The sequence below is a fragment of the Garra rufa genome, chromosome 17 (assembly GCF_049309525.1).
Source record: "Garra rufa chromosome 17, GarRuf1.0, whole genome shotgun sequence".
Lineage (NCBI taxonomy): Eukaryota > Metazoa > Chordata > Actinopteri > Cypriniformes > Cyprinidae > Garra > Garra rufa.
The window spans coordinates 22,046,086-22,072,690 of NC_133377.1; the positions used below are offsets into that span (position 1 = coordinate 22,046,086).

General features: G+C 35.0%; 1 protein-coding gene across 1 annotated transcript in view; it reads right to left on the reverse strand.

Annotated features, from left to right (window-relative positions):
* Nucleotides 1-26,605, reverse strand: part of adgrb2 (adhesion G protein-coupled receptor B2) — a 341,301-nt gene that overhangs the window by 173,266 nt on the left and 141,430 nt on the right. Inside the window, 6 exon segments of the mRNA XM_073821334.1 lie at nucleotides 2,123-2,191; nucleotides 5,190-5,384; nucleotides 10,516-10,622; nucleotides 13,501-13,602; nucleotides 20,247-20,411; nucleotides 21,120-21,284. Coding sequence (XP_073677435.1) covers nucleotides 2,123-2,191; nucleotides 5,190-5,384; nucleotides 10,516-10,622; nucleotides 13,501-13,602; nucleotides 20,247-20,411; nucleotides 21,120-21,284 — 803 coding nt within the window.

A 26,605-nucleotide genomic window follows, 5' to 3' on the forward strand; every position in this document is an offset into this window, starting at 1 on the left:
AATGAATTCAGTATCACCCCTATTTACTTTTCTGCATGTTCCTGCTTTTACTACGAATAATCAGTGTAAGGTATTCGAAAGAACCAAGAAAACTTTGAATCAAAAAAATTGAAAATTTTAATCAAAATGTTATAACTTGAGTTTTAGGCTACTGGAAAATGCTGTCAAGTGCTAGATGCAGTGACTAAATGGTCATTATTTAAGCAAACTTGCATTGGTAAATTGCTCATTTTTCACTATCCAATCAGTTCCAGATATACAGTATACAGCTGAAGTCAAAAGACACATACACCTTGCAGAATCTGCAAAATGTTAATTATTTTACCAAAATAAGAGGGATCATACAAAATGTAATATATGAAGTGTATGCACACTTCTGAATGGGGTTATTTTTATAAAATGATCACTGATGCTTCAGAAGGAAACACAATGCATTAAGAGCCAGGGGTGTAAACTTTTGAACAGAATGAGAATGTGTATATTTGTCTTATTTAGCCTAATATCATATCTTATTTAGGTCAGTACTAAATAAAAATAACACACATTTTGAATGATCTCTCTTATTTTGCTAAAATAATTAACATTTTGCAGATTCTGCAAAGTGTATGCAAACTTTTGACTTTAACTGTGTTACTGAAAACTTTGGTCAGTTTTTTCACATTTGATTAAAAGAGGCATTGGATACATTTATTATGCTACAAAATATTTTTTTTTTTCTATTCATTTCTATTCATCACAGAATACTGAAAAAAAAACATCAGTTTCAATAAAACAATTAAGATAAAAATCACAACTGTTTTAAGTTCAAGTTCTACCCTAATATCCTGTTTCATTGTCACATAAGTGACATTTTGGTAAAATGCGTAAAAGTAAAACGTATCCAAAAAACCCCCCACAGAATTTCCAAACTTTTCACCACTTTTTCTCCACTGTCCCCATCTGTCATTGTTGTATAAATGGTTTACTTGTAGTTTTCCACTGGGAAGGAAGAAAATATTTTAACATAAAAAATGACACACTTCCCCTTTAATTTTCTGGCAGACAGAACGAGTATTGAGAGGACATTGTGAACACTCCAGCAGGCTCACAGAAGAAGATGATTATTTACAGAGCAGGGAGAGCAGGAGGTGTGTCAAAGATTTGCCTGCTCAACTGTGCTTTAACACCAAAATCTGGCTCAGTCACGCTGAGCTAAGCACCTGGCACCCGCATACGTACACAAACATAAACGTTCACCGGAGTCACGAGCATGTGCCGCACAGACTTTGCGCCGTATGCGACCATTAGTCACCATTACCTGCACATATCCCACGTCTAGAATTTAAAAAAAGAATTTTACTTGCACATGTATGAATGAACCTTAAGACATTTGCACAGGAAGTGACATCAGCGACTACAGTGCAATTCAATAGCAGTAGGGTGCATTATGGGAGCAGAAGGGCTCCATGGCATCAGGCACTCATTTTGGCATAGCAATAGCAGTTATGACTCATAATGGCAAAACATATTCCGAATATGAATAAAGGCATATTTTGGATGGTTGGTAGGGCAATGATCACTATGCATTTGTTGAGATTTTTAAAGGTATTTGGCAACTGACACTGATGGCCGCTAGAACTCTGGACTGTGAAGCATAACTATGCCATAATTTGTCAGTTATTTGACATTACCAGCAAACGTGCTCTTGAGTGAGTCAGAATATGATCTCCACCAGTTAGTTCAGGCCTCAGGGCATGAGTGGGTCTTCATCAGAAAAAAATAAGGCTTCATGGATGGTTGAGTTGAGAAAAGTTTATTACCATGCAGAAGTGTCCTGGTTTGACATCGAAGTCACCATGGACCTCACTGCACAGCATCTAAAGTCAAATAGTGTGTAATGGAGCGGTGTAATGCAAAGAGGCAGCTCTAACAGCACATCCCTTTCCCAACACACCTCACAGTCGGCTTCTATTACATCCAAAGCCAGTCTGATTACATCTGCTGTTAATCTGAGAGATCAGACCTGGCTTTGATGACACAGCTCTGTCTGAGGGGAAATTAAAACGGCACAGATATGAAAAAGTTGTGCTCTTCGGTCGGATATTTGCAGGTGTATTGCGAGGGCCGAGGAAGGACATTTTACCTGATGAGCGTCTTCCCACTTCTCAAGGTTTTCAATGTCCAACATCAAGCTGATAATCTGGAAGAATTTCTGGGGGGAAAAATAGTGAAGACAAAAAGATGAAAATTGTGTGATGAAAGAATGCACTTTGATGTTGTGTATGTGTTACACTGCACTGTTAAAAAATACATACTACATATTTAAAAATATATTTTTATTTAGTACTTTGTCTTGTTTTCTAGCAAATAAAAAATCTAGAAATATATCTATTTGAAACAATATATATATATATATATATATATATATATATATATATATATATATATATATAGTGGCAGTCTAAATTATTCATCCCCCTTAACCTGTAAGATATTTTGCTATTAGAGAAAGTTAATTAATACACATTTGAGTAATTCTGAGAATGTAAATTGATGAATAATCAGTCCCTCCAGAAAAACGCGGCGTTTTTTTGTGATTGTTGCGGGCAAAAATCCTTGATTATGCGGCACGTTTTCTTAGAAAATGCGATTGAATATGCGGGATATTTATGCAATTTTATGCGATGAAATTGCGGGAACTTGCAAAAACTGCGGGAACTTGCAAAAACTGCGGGAACTTGCAAAAACTGCGGTTTGATGAAAAAGAGAGAAAAAAGTGATTCCCCCAACACCCTGTTCTCACTAGGCTACTACTTTAATGTAAAGAGTCATTTCTTATTACTTCCTATGAGCAAGCATACTACATCGCATAAAGTGCTGGGAATATTTAAGTTCTCATCTTGTTTTATTTCAGACCTTAATAAACACATAGCTCAAACTTACAAAACATTGAGTCAAACAAGTTCTGTAGCTTAAAAATGAATAAATAAAATATAAAAAAAATAAAATGTGTGCTTCCTGTTTAACAGAGGTAGCTGAACAAAACAGACATCTTGTTAAAATATTGTTGGCAAATGAGAACGATTTGCGGGCTTCATCATGGTTTCATCGGCATCGCAGGGTTTGCAGCTTTTCAATAATGTCGCGTAATTACGTCACTTCATAACGTTCCCATGGCAACAGGGGAAATGGCTGCGCTTGTGTGAAGTAAATGTAAAATTTTTCAACTTTCTGCTAAGATATATGTGACTTTTTGCACCGAAAATGCAGGGATTATGAAATCATGCAAGCCGCATATTTTGCGGAAATCTGCAATTTATGTGGCGAAAGTGCGGCGTATTTGAAAAAATGCGTCCCCCGCATAAATATGCGGACTTTGGCTGATTATGCATGGAATTATGCGATCGCATAATCGCGTTTTTCTGGAGGGACTGAATAATGAAAAAAAAAAAAAAAAAAAATCAAACTGGTTTTAAACGTTCATGTTCGAAATGATTGCACCCCCAAAAGTAAAATTTGGTGCAGAATCTTTTATTCTTTAAAACCACCAATAAACGCAGCTTGAAGTGCTTAGAAGCTTCTGTCACCTCTCTACTGCAATCTTGGCCCATTCTTCTCCTGAAAAAAGCTTTCAGATCCCTGATAATCTTTGGTTTTCACTTTGCCACTGCTTTCTTCAAATTCAACCAAACATTTTCAATAAGAATTAAATCTGGAGACTGAACAGGCCAGTCAAAAACATTCTTTGACTGATCCCTAAATCAAGCATAAGCAGATTTGGATGTTTACTTTGGGATGATTGTCCTGCAGGAAAGTCCATTGATCATTAGATTCAGTCTTTGCACTAAAGGCATTACAGTTATTGTCAAAATGGCCTGATACTTCAAAGAATCCATTATGTCCTTCATACGGTCATGATTTCCACTTCCTGCTACAGTGAAACAACTCTATAACAGGACTGGCACACCTCCAACTTTGATGATAGAGATGGTGTTTTCTGCTTATAAGCTTTGCCTTTTTTTGCACCAGACGCTGATCCATAGATCCCAAAAGGTCCAGTTTGGTTACATCACTCCATAAAACATTCTTTCAGAACTCCACATGTCTATCCAAATTACTTTTAGCATGTTCAAATTGGCCTTATTATTCTTTTTAGTCAAAAGTGATATTCGGCAGGATGCCTCAACATGAAGGTCTTGTCTAGTGTTCTTCTTATACACTGAACTGAACCCCCCCCTTTGTCGGGTCATCTTGCAAATCTTTGGCTGTACATTTTTTTTTTTTTTTTTTTTCTGTTGCTCTGATCAAACATTTTATAATTTTGTGCTTTTTTTGTTCAACACCCTCAAAGGTTTTCTAGTACAACACACTTTAAACTAAGAAATAAGGATAACAGCTGTTTCTCTAGGAACTTTTAATGTCTTGGAAATCTTCATGTAGCCATTAGACTTTCTAATATAATACAACTATTTCTTCTCTATAGCTTTTGTGAGAGCTCTGTTGACTTTGCCATATTTGCTACTCAACCTCAGCACTTGCATGGGCAAAATGTATGTATGTGTAACAGCCCAAAATAATTAAGTTTTTTAAATATAGTTTATAAAGGCTTTGTGTTTTTAAGCCAATTTTGTTTGTTTCCAATAAAAATAACCTGGGTTAAAAAAACAGGGTTTGAATATTTATGACTATATATGAAAATCCTATTACTCAAAAACATAACATTATTGACATTATCACTTTTAATATGCCAGTAAACTGTTGTAGAAACTGTTTTTATGAAGTCCTGGATCTTCAGAAAAGCTTGTATTTGTAAAGTAGTGCGACCTCTGGGGGGTTGAATAATTAAGACACTTAGGATAATTCAATAAATATTCTTTGAAAATAATGATTAATATTTTTGCTTTTTAAAGAAATTAATTTAAATCCATTGCATTTAGATATTATTTGCTGGAAAAAATAAATAAAGCTGACATGTTGAACAATATATGTAATTATGAAAATGACATGTCATGCATTGATCTAAGCCTGTGTAATATGCCTGCACTGAGTACATGTACTTCTATTTAAGTCAGCTATAAAAAAGTTTAAAAAGCTCTTAAAATCTCTACAAACAGTGGAAAACATCAAAAGAAATATTGCACAGTCACAGTTTTTGTCATCTACCCATTTATTACTTGTCCCTTTACACACACCCACAGGCCAATACACACCTGCACGTCGTCAGGAGCTGGGATGTAGGTTGCTCGCTTGAAGGTGTCCGTCACATTTCGGAGAATCTCCACGGAGAATAAGAGGTCGCCGCTATAATAATTCTTACGGGACATTAACTCCAGGAGACTCCTCACGATCTGAGACATGCCCTCCCCTGCCAGGGTCCTCTGACCCTTCGCAAGATGTTCTCGCAACTACAGGGGAAGAAAAAAAAAAACACACTTTTATGCACAGACATTGATAAATAAACCTCAATAATAACCACATGAGCATGAAGTTGCACCCTGGGTTTATAAATAAAACCAGAGCGATAAACTCCAGCTACCAAATGAAATCAACAGACCAGTCTAGAACTTTTTATGCATTTTCTCCACTGGAAAGATCTGTGGAATTATGTTCATTTAAATATGGTAATATATGCTAAACTATTTGTAGCTGAAAGAATAATTAATAAGCTCAAATACATGTACAAGCATGGAGAAGGATGTGAAGAAAAGCGAAGTTTTGTGCACCCAAATAGGCCTAAACCACAAACTCACTAATATACTTTCATTTCATTCACTTAAAACAAACTAAATTAATAAACTAACGAAAAGAGAATAAATAAGCACTCTGAAATGTAGAGGCAGATTTAAAGGTAAGCCAGAAAAGGAAGTGCAAAAGAACACGCTGGCTTTGAAGCTGAAAAAAACATTGATCCGGGTCTGGAGCAAAGCGAAAGCAGTTTGAAGGTATCGACAGGCGCCTTAATCTACTTCCCATCTACAGTCAACCAAGCTGTGAGCATAACAAAGTGAAAACAACTTCTCCCTTAGAGTTCTTGTTTGCGGTCGAACGTCAGCAGACCAAGTGTTGACTGTCTAATGACAGTACTGTGAGTGCAGGAGGTGGCAGACAATGGCAATCAAAGCTAATTAAGCATTGTCTGATTATAATGAAGGGTTAGTGGACAGGTTAACAGCGCAATCAACCCCGTCACATCACGCCTCGGTCGAGACAGAATTAAAAGCCACTCGGCATTATGAACTCAACGTCAAAGGTTGCGGCCGAGGAATTAGAAAGTGTCATGAAGGGAGGATGTTGAATATGTTACTAAGTAATCAATCATTATCAAAACACAGAGGTCTCACAACAAGCGATAGAGGGTACATAATCAATATGACAGCTGTGAGACTGGTGTTGTTTCTTTTCAAACTTTTAAAGGAGACATATCATGAAAATCTGACTTTTTCCGAGTTAAGGTGCATCTAACTTAGGCTACGTCTACATTAATCCGGATACATTTGAAAACGAGTTTTCATTTTAAAACGCTCTCCGTCCACACTAGCGTTTCCAAGCGTTTTCCAAAAGTTTTTCATCCACACTGAAACGTAGGAAAACATCAAATTCGCCTTACTGCGCATGCGTAAAGCCTCCAAAATTATACAGACGTAATAAGTTTTCACGCAATTCTTCTGTCCCGGATCATTCACGGAAATATCTCATCATCCACTGACGCGTCTATATCGTGCACATTCATATTTTTTCTGAAAAGCAGTTGTCGTCATGTTTTGCAGAACAGCAACTGTGAGTAAATTTTCTGTCATCATTTTAGGACTGTAATTTGAGGAGTGTACAAGGCAAATTTCTTTAGCAGCGGTGTGACAGTGAATAGCACAGGCACAATTACTGGTGTAAACATAGATATCTATTGGTACAATATGCGTCACATGACTAAATATGCGTCATCGTTTTCAAAAGCCTCCGTTTTCACAGTCCACACTACAACGCGAAAACGGCGTCAAATTTATCCACTTTGGAGAGCGTTTTCAAAAAGCTCCGTTTTCCTTGACAAAAACGCCGTCTCAGTGTGGATGGAAGGCCAAAACGGAGAGAAAAAGATGCGTTTTCAAACGAAAAGGTATTAGTGTGGACATGGCTTTAGAAAACGTGAAAAAGGACAACCCAGTAACTTTGTTTTGGTAAGCCTTTCTCTGTACGCGTGTGAAAAAATGAGCTGCTCAGATTTCACTCCCAAGATGATGTATAAAACAAATTTTATAATATTACTGCCACCTAAATTGCCCTTTTTTATCCACAGCACCGCCATTTTGTTTTTGCAAGTGCCAACAGTGTACCAGTTCTAATGCTATGGCGAAAGTTATTTAGAGTCCCAGTCTCAAAGGAAATAATACTAATATAAACGTGTGTTTTTAACATAAACTGGTGTGTATTTGACAGTTTAAGTGCAATTTTGACAGTTTAAGTGCAATAAGACATGAAAGAGAACTTAGCTTATTACTCACATGCTGTGTGACAGCCGCTTTCTGTGTGCGTGCTTCAGATGTGTGCGCTCAAAAAATGTATATTAGAAGTTTTGGCAGAGTATCTGAACTACAAGCTGTGAAGGTACAGCCCTGTTCTGGAAAAGGGGGTGGGGAGCAGCAGCTCATTTGCATTTAAAGAGCCATGCATTAAAAAAGCATGTTTCTACTTCCACTCAAAATGGGCATTTTCAAAACGATATGATAAATGATCTCTGGGGTATCTTGAGCTGAAACTTCACAGACACATTCTGGGGACACCTGAGACTTATATTTCATCTTGTAAAAAGCGGTACAATAGGTCTCCTTTAAGGAGTAGAGATTATTAGAGTGGAAGTATCTCCAAGTAGTGGTTTTCCATTTCTTTGTGTGTGTGTTATAATGAGTGGGGATCCGACAGTGGAATTGACTCTTTTTAATGTTTTGCTGAGTGGTCATTCCAGTTTTTTTTTTTTTTTTTATCATTTGCGCAAAGTGACAGCCGTGTTCTCTCCAGCACAAACAGCCCTTTAAATACACTTTAATCTATCGCTTTTCCGTAGCTTGTTATCCGCTCTAGTGAAACGACCAAACTAAATGCAAACAAATGTCCCTGCTTCTGATATGCATTTACTGATGTACAGCTACAAGTCTGGTGTATTAAACTTTTATTACTTAATATTCAGCTGCTCATCCATGCTATGTACTGAGCTACAAAATTCAGGGTCTGACAGTAGCAGATGGAAGTTATCAAATAAAATGTCACATGTTCAGTTGAGCAACTGAATTAGTAAGTATGACTACTCCTGTATATCACTGTGTAAACTGCATTCACCAGTCTTTTTGTCTTGTTTTACAGTAAAAATATCCATGCATGCAAAATAAAATATAAATACAAAAACAAGTAAACAAATAAGCAAGTAAATAAATAAATAATAAAAAATACTATAAAATAAAAATAAAGCAAAACTGCATTAAATATTAAGACCTGTTTTCAAGAGGATATTTTTTTTAAATTAAATGACCACACATTAGTTTCATTTATTTAGAAATATAATAATAATAATAATAATAATAATAATAATAATAATAATAATAAAATAAAATAAAAATATTTTATTGAAATATTTGGCCTGAAATATTATATTGTTATATTAACTTTATTACTACTTTTGCAACTACTTTTAGTATTATTAATGAAAATTATTTAATTATGTATGTAATTAAATACAGTTACATGCTAACTGTATTTAGTAGTATAAGTAGTATTGTTAAAATATAATAATAATAAAATATATTTAATAATAATAATAATATTAGTAATATTCTTCTTATTATTATAATAGCAAAGTTATATTATTATTATTATTACTGCTACAAGTAGTAGTAGCATTCTTAGTATTATTAATATAAAATATTTTATTATGTATGTTAGTAAATTAAGAATAATAACTGTATTAATATTGGTAGTATAGTTAGTATTATTTAAAATAAAATGTATTTATTATTATTATTAATAATAACAGTGTATTTTAATTAATTTAACAACTAACAACAAAACATTATTATTATTATTACTTTAATTATTATTATTTAAGAATAAAACACACCATTTATAAAACTTGGAAAAAAAAAGATTCAAAATACTCTATTTAAATTCTTATTTGTCAGGATTATGTCTTGCTCTGTTCTGTTTTCCTAGTGTTTTCCCCCTGTGTTTCTAGTGTAATGGTTTAGTCTTTGTCTCCCCCTCCTGGTTTTGTCCATTTGGTTTGTTCTTGCCCATATTTGTATTTCCCCCTCGTTATCCTGTTATCTTGTTTGTGACCACGCCCCCGTTTCAGTATATTTAAGAGTCTGTGTTTGCACTCCCCGTTTGTCGGTCAATGTATATGTTACTTCTGTTTGTTTGGCTTCATGTGCCCGTTTCTTACTCCCGGTTTTGTTTATTTTTGTATCAGTTTCAGTGTTATGTTTTAATAAACTTCAATTATTCAGTTACTCCGGTTCTCCTCGTCCATCTTCACTCCTCAACCCGCCTGACTGTGACATTATTATTATTATAATAGCAAATATGTACTATTATTGTTGTTATTATTATTATTATTATTATTGCATCTAGTAGTAGTAGTAGTAGCAGCAGCATTGTTATTATTAGTAAAACAAACATATTTATATAAAATATTTTATAAAAATAATACTTTGATATTTAATATTAGCCTATTTGTTGTCCAATTACATTGTTATTTTCTGTAAAGGTTTGAATATTTTATAGGCTTGTGTTTTTAAAATTTAGTATTATTAGGATTATTGAGTTAAATAATAAAAAAAAAAAAATCATACAAAATTGCTTTATATTATTTACTAAAATAGTAAATAATTCTTACAAACCAGTTTCAGTTTCGGATTCCGGCCTAGAATTTTCATTTTGGTGCATCCCTTCTATTATTATTATTATTATTATTATTATTATTATTATTATTATTATAAACTGTGTATTTAAATTAATTTAACAATTAACAACAACACATTATTGTTATTGTTATTATTATTGCTGCTAAGAGTAGTAATAGCATTGTTAGTAATAAAAAATATTTCATTATGTATGTAATTAAATTAAGAATAATAACTGTATTATTATTATTATTATTAGTAGTAGTAGTAGTAGTAGTAGTAGTAGTAGTATAGTTAGTATTATTCATAACAAAATGTATTTATTAATAATTACAAACCGTTTATTTTAATTAATTTAACTATTAACAACAAAACATTATTATTTTTTCCCCATCGGTTTCATTTATTATTGTTATTATAAAACTTCTTTCAGATAAAAATCTGCAAACAAGTCTTATTATCCTATAATATGTATTAAAAGATGCTAATACTCTAACACAGACCTGACTTCAAGATAAATCACACCAACTATTTATCAAAACATTGAAAGATTGTGTTAAATTATGTGCATAAACAACTTAATATTCATAACCAAAAAGTTTCCCCATTTTGGGACATCACAGCACATCACCCACATCCATGTACTTACAGATAAATGTAAATATCTATATTCGAGTGAGACACATCGGGCGAAGCTCGGAGGACCCCAGTAAGCAACTCCATTAGCGTCCAGCAAACAACGACGACTAGCAGATCCTACAGAGAGAAGAAAGAAAAAACAGATCATTATCACCGTTGGGCACAAGCAATAACACCATGTCAAGGTTTGACAGACGCGTCCTGTGATGTTCACAGTCACACGCTTCATATACAAAGACTTGTAAAAGACTTCACTAGGATGCGGCATACGATGATAATGTCTGGGATAATGTCTGTTTTGAGCATGTCATTTTACACTGCTGTAAACTCAGTTTTGCTTCAAATTTCTGCCAATTGCATCATTCAGATCACGACCAATAAGCCTCGACCGTGGCCTCACCCCTGGTACCCTCGCTGCGATAAAAATGGGCCTGAAAAATCGCAGGCAGACGTGGAAACGCAGCCCGAAAAAGTCAAGCGAACCGTTCTTAGCAGGAATTGGTTTTTCTTTTGGGGGTTAGTGTGCATGACAGTTCGTGCTGGCCGGGATGTGCAGTTGATATAGATTACAGCTCGCCGTTGACCTCATTCAACACTCTACTCTGCGCTCCCACTTCAAAGACATCATTTATTAGGTCTTTCTGTTTTTATTAGGTAAAAATCACTGAGCGCCTTGGGTGTCTTTCTCCACTAGTATCTGAGAATTATTGCACGCTGTACTCAGAGGGCATAAATAACCTCAAAAAACTCTCCCACTGCGGAGGGAAGGGTTAGAAACTCTTGAGCCAATAGTGCAGACTGCAGAACACTCAATATATAACAGTTGAATGTCATGATGTACAAAATGACAACATGTCAGACAAAATACAGCCTTGCAAAACATCGGTTCTGATGTAAGCTCTGGGACAAAGTCTGACATTTCAATCCACCAAAATCTGACTTGATATCATTGTTATATTAACTTTCTGTGGCGGCACATATTGGGCTGTAAACATCCTCATTAAGTTCCCTCTCATACACCACTAATTCATCTCAATGGGCTTAAGAACTGAATGCTGATTAACTGTGTGGAAACCTACTTATTTTGAGCCTGTTGTGCGATGTTGGTTTTGGGAGCTGTGCGATTGCACCGTTGATGGAGTTTTATAATGTGGTTTAACTGATCATAAAATCTTTTAATAAAGCTGCGTGTCACGGTGAGAGAAGAAACAAATGTATCAGAGATTGCATTAGATATGGCGTCTTTAGCTATGGCCAAAGCAACATTAGATTGTAGTTTTAGAGTTTTATGTGATGTAGGCGGTGGCGTACTCTCTGAAGCTAATCAAGCTTGGATCATTAACTTTTCTTGAGCGGTTTTAATTTACTAGTAATTTGTCACTTAGCTGACAGTTTTATCCGGAGGAATGTACAATAATGTTTTTAGAGAAACGGTCGCCCTTGAGCAAGCTGGGGTTCAGCTGAAGTGCACAATGGTCATGGATTAATCCTGCAAACTTTCTATTCCTGGCCTAGATAGAAATTAAACCAGCAATTACTAGATCACTCTCAAAATTATCAGAGAATAATAACTTAAATTAATCAAACAAATTGGGAATAAATTGACATTATCAGTGAACGGCGACTTAAAGGATTAGTTCACTTCCAGAACAAAAATGTACAGATAATGTACTCACTAGAGGATGGATACCCGAGCCGAGCCCGACGGTACCCGACGGAACCCGACGGGTCGGGCCGGGTTCGGACAGATATTTAGAAAGGATGCTCGGGTTCGGGTCGGGCTCGGTCACCTCAGCGCGATAGTGCGCCCGTGTTATAACGGCGCTTTTTGCCCAGTGTGCACTGATGCTCTCATCTGTTGACATTTCCGTACGCTTTTTTTACAGTTGCTTAATAAAAGCGGGCTTTCCACACAAAAAAGTGCATGTGTCATTAGTATGAGTGAAAAAGGAGATTTTAACTGTGTCGGGCTGGGATCGGGCTCGGACATAAATATCTTAATGCTTGTCGGGCTCGGGTCGGGTTCGGTTACTGCTCTGTCGGACTCGGGCCGGGCTCGGACAGAAAAATGCGGCCCGATCCGCACTCTAGTACTCACCCCCTTGTCATCCAAGATCTTCATGTCTTTCTTTCTTCAGTCGCAAAGAAATTATGTTTTTTGAGGAAAACATTTCAGGATTTCTCTCCATATAATGGATATGTATGGTGCCCCAAAAGTTTAAACTTCCAAAATGCAGTTTAAATGCAGCTTCAAAGGGGTTTAAACGATCCCAGCCAAGGAAGAAGGATCTTATCTAGCAAAGTGATCGGTTATTTTGGGTTCAATACAGTTAGGGTATGTCCCCAACTTCAAAATCATCCTACATTGCTGCAGAAGTACCGACCCAGTGTTTACAAAGTGAACATACAAAGATCAAACGCCCTTTACTAAAAAAGGTAAAACAGCCTTGTAGGACGATTTTTACATTTTTCAACATACCTTAACATTTGATGTTAAAAGTATATAAATCGAAAATAACCGATCATTTTGCTAGATAACACCCTCTTTCTCGGCTGGGATTGTTTAGAGCCCTTTTGAAGCTGCGTTTAAACTGCATTTTGAAAGATTAAATTTGGGGGCACCATACATATCCATTATATGGAGAGAAATCCTGAAATGTTTTCCTCAAAAAACATCATTTCTTTAAGACTGAAGAAACACATGAACATCTTGGATGACAATGGGGTGAGTACATTATCTGTAAATTTTTGTACTGGGAGCGAACTAATGCTTTGAATGACTCAAATAAATTGAGTTTTATTTGGTTATTTGGGACCATAGAAACGTACTCAAAATATGAAACATTTTGTTCCATGAACGGCAAAGTCATGTGGGTTCGGAATAACATTAAAGTAAGTCCTCTTCAGGTGACCTAGCATTTTAGTATTTCTTATTTCTAAAATGGCTCCTACAGACCTTTAGTTCTGTGTGAAGAGAATGTGTGCAATGACGTACCAGTGGCATTTGATGGACACTTGTTGTATATCGTCTCTCCAGCTGAGGCTCTCTTCCACGTCATGGCTACTTGGTACTCATCTTTACATATTTCATGAGGTGCTGCAAATAGTATGGACCAAAAGTAAGTGATTAACCAATGAAAAAAGACTAGGATACATGTACAAACTGGCATGAAATATAAAGCCTATTATTGATGGACTGATTGCTCTCACACTGATAGATAGATAGACAGACATATAGACAGATAGACAGAGAGATAGATGATAGATGTGAATAAACAAACAAACAAACAAACAAACAAACAAACAAACAAACAAACAAACAAACATTTATATATTTATTGTTTTCCAGTAAAATATCTCAAATGTAAACTGTTTTCAATTCCCAAAAATAAATTGAAATAAATCATTTTATAAATCAGCTATATGTTTGTTTTTCAGTACAAAATGCTAAAACCTCTGCAGTTTTGTACTCCCAATAAATAAATAAATAAAAATACATACATACATAATGCATAAAATATCGGTCTTGTTTTCCAGTATAAAACTTACACTGTTTGGAATTCCCAAAACAAATCATAATATTTTTAAATCATGAGTTGTGATGTTGTCCAGTATAAAATATATAAAATCTATACAGTTTTGAATGTGAATAAACTAATAAAAAAAAGCTAAAACCTTTAGCAGTTTCACTGATTTCCAGAAGATAAAAACAAATAGAATTAATATTGTTGTTATTTAAAATGCAGTAACTGGTTAAACATTTCTTTGTTCTACATGGACCTGTTGTTATAAAAGCTGCAGTGTTATTACATTTTTTACATTTTTGAGCCAAATCTCAGAATTGTCTCTATGGTGTGACTGTCTCAAGCATGGTTCAATAAATTACATCTTTTCTAAATTAAAAAGAAAAGCATAAAAATGTTAATAAATACCTCCAGCATTGTACAAGTGTCTATTTTAGTAAACGGCAATGATTGTGTCATCCATATATTTCTGAAAGCATAGGAACTTGATACATTTTGCCTCTAAAAACCATGCCCTTTGGTGTGACACCATATCCTGATTTTAAATCAGCAAATTCCAGAAAAGCCCATGATATGTGCACACAGTAATTTTTTGTCTCAGAATTGTTGAAATATTTAATTTTTTGGAACCACTACAAAAGTGTTATGTTTTGTTGTCCTTTGGTGTGACACCCCTAAATTATATTTTTAATTAAAAACTGTATGTTAAACTGCATAAAAATAATCAGTTCTTAAATGCAATAATTACATTAATTAAACTATTTTCTGATTTTTTTTGCAGAAAACTTGTTCTGCTATAAAGTGTCATGAAAATACGTATAAAATGTGATCATTTGTTTTTGAAACATAAATAATTGAGGGAGGGAAATTAGTGGAAGAGAGAGGTCACGAATATATAGACTTAATTAACTAAATTAACCCCTTAGTGTTCCAACGTTCCACCGGCGGAACGTTTTGCATTGAGTTAAGTTTGACAGGAACTCTAAGGGGTTAACAGCTATCCACCAGATGGGAGGAGATTATAGAGTAGTCATATAGTTTTAATCTTTATAAATATAGTTTGAATATCAATCATATTTAGCTGTGCCACACATGCAGCAGGGGGGCTAGAAGAGTTTCAGTAACATACTGATTGACTAAAAGACTGAATTTTGTTGATTTTTGTTTTGATTATTTGTTTGGTAAAAAAAAGGTTGATATTGTTGTTATCAAAATGAAACATTCTTTCTCCTTTGACATGTTCAAAATGAAACAGAAATACTGAATAATTACCATTTCTGTCCTTTAGTGTGACCTAATGTCCTATGGTGTGACACATTAAAGAACCACAGATTTTTATCTCAAAATATATTATTATTATTATTATTTTTTTTAAATGATTGAATTGAGTATTGCAATAGGCGAGATATGAATATCACTCATCTTAAAATGGTAACATTTTTAGCAGTTTTGAACGGATGACAGCAAAGTTTGTCTTGAAATTGTCCAAAAAGTCATGGGAATAAAATGATGCTAATTATAATTTCATATTAAATAAATAACAGTATATGAAAATAAGTGTCTAACAATGAAGATAAATCTCTCTCATGCTATTTATATATTATTAACAGTTTTTTTTTTTCTTTTTTTTTTCTTTCTACAAATTAATGATACAGTTCAGTAAAAATGTAAAAAAAACCTTGAAGTTAGTGGCCATTATATTTTCTCAAAAACTTCACTCTACATAACTATATGCATTTCTTCTTTATTTTTTACTGCCTACACTCTCAAAAATAAAGGTTCACAGCGATGCCATGGAAGAACCATTTTTGGTTCCACAAATAACCATTCAGTCAATGATGTTTTTAAGAACCAACTCTTTCTTACCTTTTTATAATCTGAAGAACCTTTTTCACCACAAAGAACCTTTCGGGAAACAGAAAGGTTCTTCAGATGTTAAAGGTTCTTTATGGAACCATTTAGATTAAAAAAAGGTTCTTCTATGGCATCGTGAAGCAACTTTATTTTTAATTTTTAGTGTATTTGTCAAAATATATATACCCAAATAAATAAATAAATATTCGTCAGTATGTGTGGCTTTTTGTCAGTAAAATATCTAAACAAAATCATATTTTAGCAAGATACATTTTATCTAAAATGCAAAAAATATGTAAGTCTTGTTTACTTATCTCAAATTACGTTTATTTTTCTATCCATTGGCAAATTTCTTTCTTTTTTTAATATCATGTTTTAAATCTAAATTTGGTTGGTGTCTCTAGACGTTTCACTAAAACAAGGACTGAAAAAAATACTGATTAAGAAAATGAGTTTTTGCAGTGCACAAAGCAAACTCTGTGAAGATCAGCGACTAGAACAACACACATCTCTCTCCAACTTTCATTCAAAAGCTTCTTCAGAACAGAGAACCACCCAGGGGTGAGATACAGAAGGGGACTGGGTTGAAAGCTGAGACAGACGGAGAAGAGAACCCTACCTTTTTCATCTAAACATAATACACCCCGACAAAGCTATCGGACAGATTTTTGTCTTCAAGTTTCTGCCGCCATCAAAGCCCTGTGCCCCATATAAGCTCTGCGGCAGTGTCTGACATTTATTTAATCTATAGCCTCCCAAAGCTGCAGTCAACGGCGTGCTTATTAAAATCTGCTGTTTGCTGCGCTGCTTGACATGCTGACAAATCACACATAGCAGCACTTTGAACAATTCCCTTCTGTCGAGAATGACCCGTCTCAATTGAAAAAGAGAAGAAATGGAAACAAAGGAGAAGAGAGAATGTTACACTTAGAAGAAGAAAGAGAAAATGAGCGAGAGAGGCCTAAAGGATAATACACTGATTGAAAAGGGGGAAAGGAGAGAGAGACAAAAGCAAAGGGCACGTTTTACAAATAGGGTACAAATTAGGGTCTGAAAGTCTTGTTTTTTAAGCATTCAGTGAACACTTTATAATATGTTGATTATCAACATCAGATAACCACTCTTAATGATTATTTAGTTTATACAAGGTGTGTAGTTTATTCATCCTTGTTACCAAACAACAAACAGTTTAAAACCCTGAAAAAAAAGGTGCAATATTTTGACAAACTAAAGTTAATAGGTGGTAAAGATACATACCAGCAGTATTAATTAAGATATTATCCTAATATTTCACCTACCTGACTGGAAATGATAAGAACAAACAAATGTTGTCAAAATTCTTGCCCTGGAAATCCTGGTTTTTAACCACAAACGCCTTTTGTTTCTCAGAGTATTTTGCAATCTTCTTCTTGATTTGTTTTAACTTTTGGTAGTCTATAGTTCTCCAAATGGTTTTCCCGGTCAGATCGATTAGTACAGCCCAAAACAAGACAATAACTGTCCAGTTTAACCAGTAATAATCAGCAAAATATGCGAGTTTCGTTTGGTTTTAGTGGAATTTCTTTACGTTCAGTAAATGGCCGATTGATGGCGTGTTGTAAAAACCCTCTATTGAGAGATTTTGATATTTTATATCAATAAAAAACAAACAAACATGGGAATTAAAATGACAACTCTAAGAACAAAACATATTATAAATACATGTCTGTAGTATGTCAACAAGTGAAATAAATAAGCTTGAATAAATAATCAATTCATGTTTGGTTTGTTAGGATAGGACAATATTTGGCCGAGATATAACTATTTGAGAATCTGAGGATGCAAACAAATCTAAATATTGAGAAACTCGCCTTTACAGTTGTCCAAAGTTCTTAGCAATGCATATTACTAATCAAAAATTAGGTTTTGATATATTTTCAGTCGGAAAATTACAAAATATCTCCACAGAACATGATCTTTTATCTCTTTTATCTCTTTTACTCAATATCCTACCTAATATCTTATATGCCTGCAGGAACGGGCAGACAGCGAAGGGGTAAGGTGCAAAGTCTTTAATGAATCCTTTGAAATTAAACAACAGAAAACGAGAGACTGAAACACGAGGAAAACAAAGGAAACTAGGGAATATAGGAACATGGATATGCAAAAACATAAAATAACAACAACGCCGGACAAAGCAAAGAGGGAAAACAACCAACTTATAAAGGGGAGACTAACGACTAAGACAGGTGGAGCGAATTAACGGATTACGAAAAGAAAGTCCAAATATGGGCATGCAGAAACCAACATTAAGTCTGGTTTTGTGGTCCAGGGTCACATTTGTGTGGAAATATTATGTTATTTTTATATTTAGTCGAGACCAAAAACGCTGAAGACAGACTTAAAGAGGAGAAAATACCGTAGCAGGCAGATCAATCTCACGGTTCATGATGCTAGAAATTTTGCAAGAAACTCCTAAATAATTAATTGTTTTCAGAAAACTTTACATGGCATTTTCTTTTCACCTAACATCTGTATAATGCATTATAAATCAGTCTTAATAAGCATAGTGCAGCTTTGTGTACAGCAGTCACCAAAGAAACACTATCGCTGCTTAGTGTTGAGCCCTGTATTAACTTTAGTTTGTCAAAATATAATGCCCTTTCCTGCTTACTAAGTTTTTCTCTATATGATTTAGCAGCTTCCATACATGTTTTCTGTAGTTTTGGCATCCTAAATTAGTAGAACAATGTCTTCAGTAGTACATTAAAGTGATAGTTCACCCAAAAATGAAAATTTTTATCTGCAGAGCGCGTACACATGTAACGTGCCGGATGCTGAGCATGCGCTAATGACAGTGGGATATTGGTGCATATCAAAGGTAAAAAATGATATAAATACTGTTCAGTTTCTCACAAAAAACTATCGTTTCGTGTCTTAGGACATCAATGTACTGCCACAAACCGCAGGGTGTAATTTGGATTTGTGTGTGCATGTTTTTTTTTTTTTTTACTTTCAAAGGTTTGGTGCCCATCCACTGCCATTATATGACTAACAGACTGCAACAGTTTGAGTTAAAAATCTTTGTTTGTATTCTACTGAAGAAACAAAGTCTTGGATGCCATGGGGGTAAGCAGATAAACACCAAATTTTCATTTTTGGGTGAACTATCCCTTTAACCATGCAATCCATGCTGCTGTTTACATCTGAGTATCACCACAATGGTTACATATCCGGGTAACTGAGCAAAACGTGACGTAGGTGCAAAGGCTCCATTTGACACTTTAGAAAGTGAATAAGTGGGAAGTTGCAGTTTAAGCGATATCTTTATTGTATTTTATTTACAAAAGATTTAACAAATTTTGGGTTTATTTTATTTGTTTTTATTGGTTTTTAGTTGCTTTCATAGCAATATCTGGCAACACTGCACCACTGGCACAACAATGATTTTTTTTAAAAAAGCCTACGGACAGGCTACTGCTGACAAGAATCCACATTCGGTAAAGGCAAAGGCAAAAAAAAAATATATATATATATAATCATGATTGTCAAACAGATTGTCAAAAAAATAATGGATAATAACTAGCTATTAGACAACCTGTCAAAGTGGAACAAACTAAATTCCCACCTTCCATGGCGTGACGATATTTACATTTTTTAAAAGTTTGGTCACACTTTATATTAGGTGGCCTTAACTATTATGTACTTACATCAAAAAATAAGTACAATGTACTTAATGTGGTCAAATTGCATTGCAAAACACTTTTGCTTCTATTAAGGTGGGATATAAGTTAGGGACAGGTTTGGTGGTATGGATAGGTTTAAAGGTGGGTTAGGGTGTAAGGGTTAGTTCAACAGTTGTAATTAGAGAATTTAATTTCAAATGTAATTAAATATAGGTTAAAAATATATGAATACAATGTAAAAACATATATGTACACAATAAATGAGTTGTACCAAATGATTAATTTAAATGTAAGTACATAGTAGTTAAGGCCACCTAATGTGAAGTGGGACCAAAAGTTTTTTTCTAACATACAACACCACTATTCAAAATTTTGGGGTTAGTATTTTTATTTTTTAGGAAATAATTACTTTTACTTTTACTTTTAAAATGTAAAAAAGTGACAATAAATACATTATTTGTGTCCGTGTTAAATGTTAAAAATAATAATAAGAGGAAGAAAAAAATCTATTTGTCTCTTATTCTTGGAAAGTGCCGTAGTGCCATTTTTGAGGCAGACTTATAATTGGTTTGAGAGTCAGTTGCTCTGTATAGGAAATCAGTGTTGAAAAAAGAAAAGAAAAGAAAATCAGAAGAGAAGAAAAAGACAACTAATAAAAAAAAAGAAAAAAAAGATGTGCTTTGATCATGAACACTCACCTGGGCACTTCTTGTCATTGCAGGAGCGTACTTCCTCTCCAGAGCCATCACAAGGGTAACCCTGGATTCCCGTACCTTCACACATACGGAACCGCCGCTGCCAACCCGAGTCACAGGTCTTGGAGCACAAGCTCCAGTGATTCCAAGCACCCCAGTTCCCTCCACCTACACATGAGGGAAAAAAAGTAACAAAAAATATAATTATAAGGAATTATCATTGACCAATGATAATGACTTTTGAGTATGTTAAATGGTATCTTAAATGGCCCAGTATTTATCAGCACTCTTGGAATCAGGGTTATTATAGATAACTAAAACAAACAAATATATATAAAACCTAATACTTAATACCTAATAAAATAAAAACTAAATAGACATATTTAAATAAATAAATACATAAATTACAAAAACACAACAAAATGACTAAAAATGTAACAAGATTTTAATTAAAAGCTGAAAATATAAAATCTAATTCTAAATATTAACAAAAATAACTGATTCTAAAATATCACTGTTCAGCCAATCAGATTTGAGGACCGGGAATTAACTCTTGCGTAAAACAGGAAAAAGCACTCAAAAAGCGAACTGACAACCATATTTAGCTGTGGTGTGAATGTGGTCATAAAGCACCTGCATGAAGCTAATTTGTGCTTATTAATTATTATCAGGGGTGCTAACTGGCATATGCTGACACAGCAGCATATCTGTGGAACAAGATGAGCGGTGCAGACCGGTAAGTCTCTGCGGTTTGGTACCATAGACAATTCAGAGTGTTCGCTGCAATTAATTAGACCATGACAGCAAACAAATTGCAGCTGTGCACATAAACTACCTGTCAATTAAAGACTGTAAGTCCACCGGAGAGAAACTTACCCCCACAAGACGGGTTGGTGCACTCACGAGTTTCCACATGCGGCCCCTTACACTCCGCCCAGCCATGAACCGACACGCTGCACCGCCGCTGCCTCTGCTGAGTGCCGGAGCCGCAGGTAACGGAGCACTGAGACCAGGCCGCCCAGTCCAACCACTGCCCCTCCACTGCAAACACAACCAGAGAGGAAGAGAGAAATGCAGAGGTGAGAACAGAATAAGACAGTCCAGATGTGGAAGAAGGACAGGAAAGAAAATGAGATAGAAGTGAGGGACAGAAACAAACAGGAAACAGACGGTCGGAGGTACGGACAGAGAGAGACGGGGTACAGCGAGGGGTCTGTGTTTGTCTGTATCATGTGAGTTTGGAACTTGGTTAAAATGACTCTTACTTACCCTGATACAAACCTGAGAAATCACTTCAACAAACTGGATAAAGTGATTAGTAGGGCTGGGTTTTGACACAAAGTTCACAATTCGATTTGTGTTTCGATTCAATACAGATTATTTTGGACATACATCATGTACAGGCAAATTTTCTTAAGTAAAAAAAAAAAAAAATCTCTCAACTAATGCTGTAAAATATACATGAGAGTCATTTGGTACTACATTACTATAATATTGAAGGTTACAATTAAAATACTAAACTAAAGTTAACTTTAAATTACATAGGCCTAATTATATTTCTACTCCAATTTGCTTTTTGAAATATAAACATTAAAATGGTGGCTTTCATAAAAACTTGAAGGATATACTGTATTCAAACATTATAGGTGCTCCAAGATAGATAGATACAGTTGAGGTCAAAAGTATGCATACACCTTGCAGAATCTGCATATTGTTAATTATTTTATAAAAATAAGAGGGATAATACAAAATGCATGCTATTTTTATTTAGTACTGACCTGAATAAGATATTTAACATAAAATATGTTTACATCTAGTCCACAAGAGAAAACAATAGTTGAATTTATAAAAATGATGACCCTGTTCAAAAGTTTACATACACTTAATTCTGTTGTTACCTGAATTATCTACAGCTGTTTTTTCGCTTGTTTGTTTGTTTATTGATAGTTGTTCATGAGTCTCTTGTTTGTCCTGAACAGTTAAACTGCCTGCTGTTCTTCAGAAAAATCCTTCAGGTCCCACAAATTCTTTGGTTTTTCAGCATCTTTGTGTATTTGAACCCTTTCCAAAAAGATGTATGATTTTGAGATCCATCTTTTCACACTGAGGACAACTGAGGGACTCATATGCAAATATTACAGAAGGTTCAAATGCTCACTGATGCTCCAGAAGGAAAGCAAGGGGGTGAAAACTTTTTGAATTTAAAGATCAGGGTAAATTTAACAAATTTTGTCTGCTGGGAAACATGTAAGTATTTTCTGTAACTTCTGAAGGGCAGTACTAAATGATATTTAGGCAAAATGAGAAAAATGTACACGCCTTCAATATTTTCAAAAGTTTACACCCCTTTCTCTTAATGCATAATTTTTTTTTTTTTCCCTTCTGGAGCATCGGTGAGCATTTAAACCTTCTGTAATAGTTGCATATGAGTCCCCCAGTTGTCCTCAGTGTGAAAAGATGGATCTCAAAATCATACAGTCATTGTTAAAAAAGGTTCAAATATACAAAAATGCTGAAAAACCAAATAATTTGTGGGACCTGAAGAATTTTTCTGAAGAACAGCAGGAAGTTTAATTGTTTAGGACAAACAAGGGACTCATGAACAACTATCACTAAAAAAAAAAAAAAAGCTGTGGATCAGGTAAAAACAGTAAGAATCAAGCGCATGTAAACTTTTGAACAGGGTAATTTTTTATTAATTCAACTATTACTTTTTCTTGTGGACTATATGAAAACATCTTTTATGTGAAAAACCTTATTCAGGTCCATGACTACTAATATAGGTTAATTAGTCAGGATACATGCATCACAGATGGAAGAAATTTCATCATAAATTTCATTTACAAATTAATTTCACCTGCTGTTTAAACCCTGGTTAAATAATTGACATAGGATTCTACATTGAAAAATGCTTTTTTAGGATCACCTCTTCATCACTGAACATTAAATTGCAATGTATTCTATTAGAATAAACCTTGACCTGCACTTTAAAGGTGCTCGAAGTAACACATTCATTTCATGAAAATTGTAGTTTATTGGATTTCAAAGAAGACCAGTGCAAAGAAAAGACTAATTTTGTTTAATTAATTAAACAGGGATGGACCACTGAGACAAACCTAAAAGCAGAGGAAGTTAAACAGAGGCTTGATAACATTAGTGCTGAAATTTATGAGAAACATCACTTTGATGATAATAACTTTAGTTAGACTGATGCATATTGCATATTTTTCGCAGGAAAAAAAAAAGTAGAAATTAATTAAACCTTAAAAAAAATCTACTGATTACTATTCATTGTTTTCCAGGTCTAAAACACAGCAAGCACATTATGTATTTCACATTCATTTTATATAGTAGATCAATAGAGTATATGCAAAGTTATATGCACAGTACAGGTTCTGCCCGTGGTCATATCGGTCTTCTGACGGACCGTCAACAAAAACAATATCTTTTGCATAATGGATAAAACAAGGGATCAATGTGCAGTGACTATTTCTTGCTTGATTAATGAGATTTATGTTTTCTGCTGAAGTTTAATGTGAATAAATATGTAGGGTGCATGTCGCTTTCATAAGTCCATGTCGTCAATCCAAAGCCCATCGCTTATGACTCATTGAAGCATTTACTGTATGAATTCCTGCAGTGTTTATGGAGAAGGGGAAAAAAAATCACTTCTCGTATCCCAAGATCCTTTGCAAAACATCAAAAGGCCTCCATGCCTCGATGGACACATATTCCTCATGTTTGAAAGTAAGAATTGCGTTTAAACTTCATCCATCAAATGACGCCATTAATCTTCCAGCTTTATGTTTATATAATGAATGCTTTCTAGTATGCACTATCTATTTCACAGTAGGGGAGATGTTACGTCTTTTGACTTTCTGCAGCAATTTCAGTATCTGTGCATATTAACCTCTAATATCACTTTTATCTTATTTAAATGGGGGGGTTGGGGGTGGATACTCATATTTCATCCAAGCGTATCTCGATTTGATTGATGGTATGAACTGAAATCAAATTATTTCTCAATCTAATGGATTCCAAGGAAGACAGAGCACATGATGAACGAAAATGCCTGTCACCTTTGCTCTGTCAAAGCAGATGTTCGTCAAACTAAGAAAAATGTACCGTGTAACATTACTTCAAGGTAGCCACAAGACGACCACACTAAAAGGAACGGTGTAGTACAAACAGACAGACAAGTAGTATACTGTACATATAGGTGCTGGTCATATAATTAGAATATCTTCAAAAAGTTGATTTATTTCACTAATTCCACTCAAGAAGTGAAACTTGTACAGTATAATGTATACATTCATTCCACACAGACTGATATATTTCAAGTGTTTATTTCTTTTAATTTTGTTGACTATAACTGACAACTAATGAAAACCCCAAATTCATGGAGTCGATCAGTCTGTGGCACTGCTCAGGTGTTATGAGAGCCCAGGTTGCTCTGATAGTGGCCTTCAGCTCTTCTGCATTGTTGGGTCTGGCATATCGCATCTTCCTCTTCACAATGCCCCATAGATTTTCTATGGTTAAGGTCAGGCGAATTAGGATCAGGGATACCATAGTCCTTAAACCAGGTACTGGTAGCTTTGGCACTGTGTGCAGGTGCCAAGTCCTGTTGGAAAATGAAATCTGCATCTCCATAAAGTGCTCTAAAACGTCCTGGTATACAGCTGCGTTGACCTTGGACCTCAGAAAACACAGTGGACCAACACCAGCAGATGACATGGCACCCCAAACCATCACTGACTTTTGAAACTTTACACTGGACCTCAAGCAACATGGATTCTGTGCCTCTCCTCTCTACCTACAGACTCTGGGACCCTGATTTCCAAAGGAAATGCAACATTTACTTTCATCAGAGAACATAACTTTGGACCACTCAGCAGCAGTCCAGTCCTTTTTGTCTTTAGCCCAGGCGAGACGCTTCTGATGCTGTCTGTTGTTCAAGAGTGGCTTGACACAAGGAATGCGACAGCTGAAACCCATGTCTTGCATACATCTGTGCGGAGTGGTTCTTCAAGCACTGACTCCAGCTGCAGTCCACTCTTTGTGAATCTCCCCCACATTTTTGAATGGGTTTTGTTTCACAATTCTCTCCAGGGTTCGGTTATCCCTATTGCTTGTACACTTTTTTCTACCACATCTTTTCCTTCACTTCGCCTCTCTATTAATGTGCTTGGACACAGAGCTCTGTGAACAGCCAGCTTCTTTTGCAATGACCTTTTGTGTCTTGCCCTCTTTGTGCAAGGTGTCAATGGTTGTCTTTTGGATAACTGTCAAATCAGCAGTCTTCCCCATGATTGTGTAGCCTACATAACTAGACTGAGAGAACATTTAAAGGCCTTTGCAGGTGTTTTGAGTTAATTAGCTGATTAGAGTGTGGCACCAGGTGTCTTCAATACTGAACCTTTTCACAATATTCTAATTTTCCGAGATACTGAATTGAGGTTTTCATTAGTTGTCAGTTATAAACATCAACATTAAAAGAAATAAACACTTGAAATATATCAGTCTGTGTGGAATGAATGTATACATTATACAAGTTTCACTTCTTGAAAGGAATTAGTGAAATAAATCAACTTTTTGAAGATATTCTAATTATATGACCAGCACCTATATACTACAGAAATGTAAATACACAACCACATAAATGCATGTTATTATTAAAAAAAAAGTTGGCAGAATGACATTCGTAAAAATCAGATGCAGCTGCATTCTCTGTCTGAGATCATGGAGGATCTGTGTCTCAAAGCACGAACATGATAAATAATAACCATATTCTAAAGCCTCACAAACTCAATAAACATGGATAAATGTGGCTTGTCTGTCTGCGCCTCCATGAGAGTATTGGACTGATCATCGCTCATAAAATCAGCAGCCAATGAGGAGAGAGATCCGGCATATTGTGGTTGCCAGGAGAGACAGCAGCTGCAGCTGAAACCCAACAAACACAGCTGAGCATTTATAGCATCTTACTTTACTTCACAACAACATAAAGGGAAAGGGAAAAGAAATCAACTGTATAATTAAGGTAATAACACTAACTTCAGCACGTCGAATGGATACTTTGAGTATCCCTCACTTGCAATACATACATATACACAAACAAACAGATGCATCTGAGTGTTTGGGGTTGTTGCTGGGCCTTGTTTCTTTACTGGATTATTGCGGGGCTATATTTGATCTCATTTTGTATGGCTTGTGATTTTTCTTGAATCTATTTTAGCTGAATTACATAAACTGATGAGCTCATATGGCTGCAGTAAATCAAATGGAAGGTTCAGCGATGTTTTATTGGCTAATTCTGACGTGTTCAGCAAGTTGCATTTTAACCTGAGTTTGATGAATTT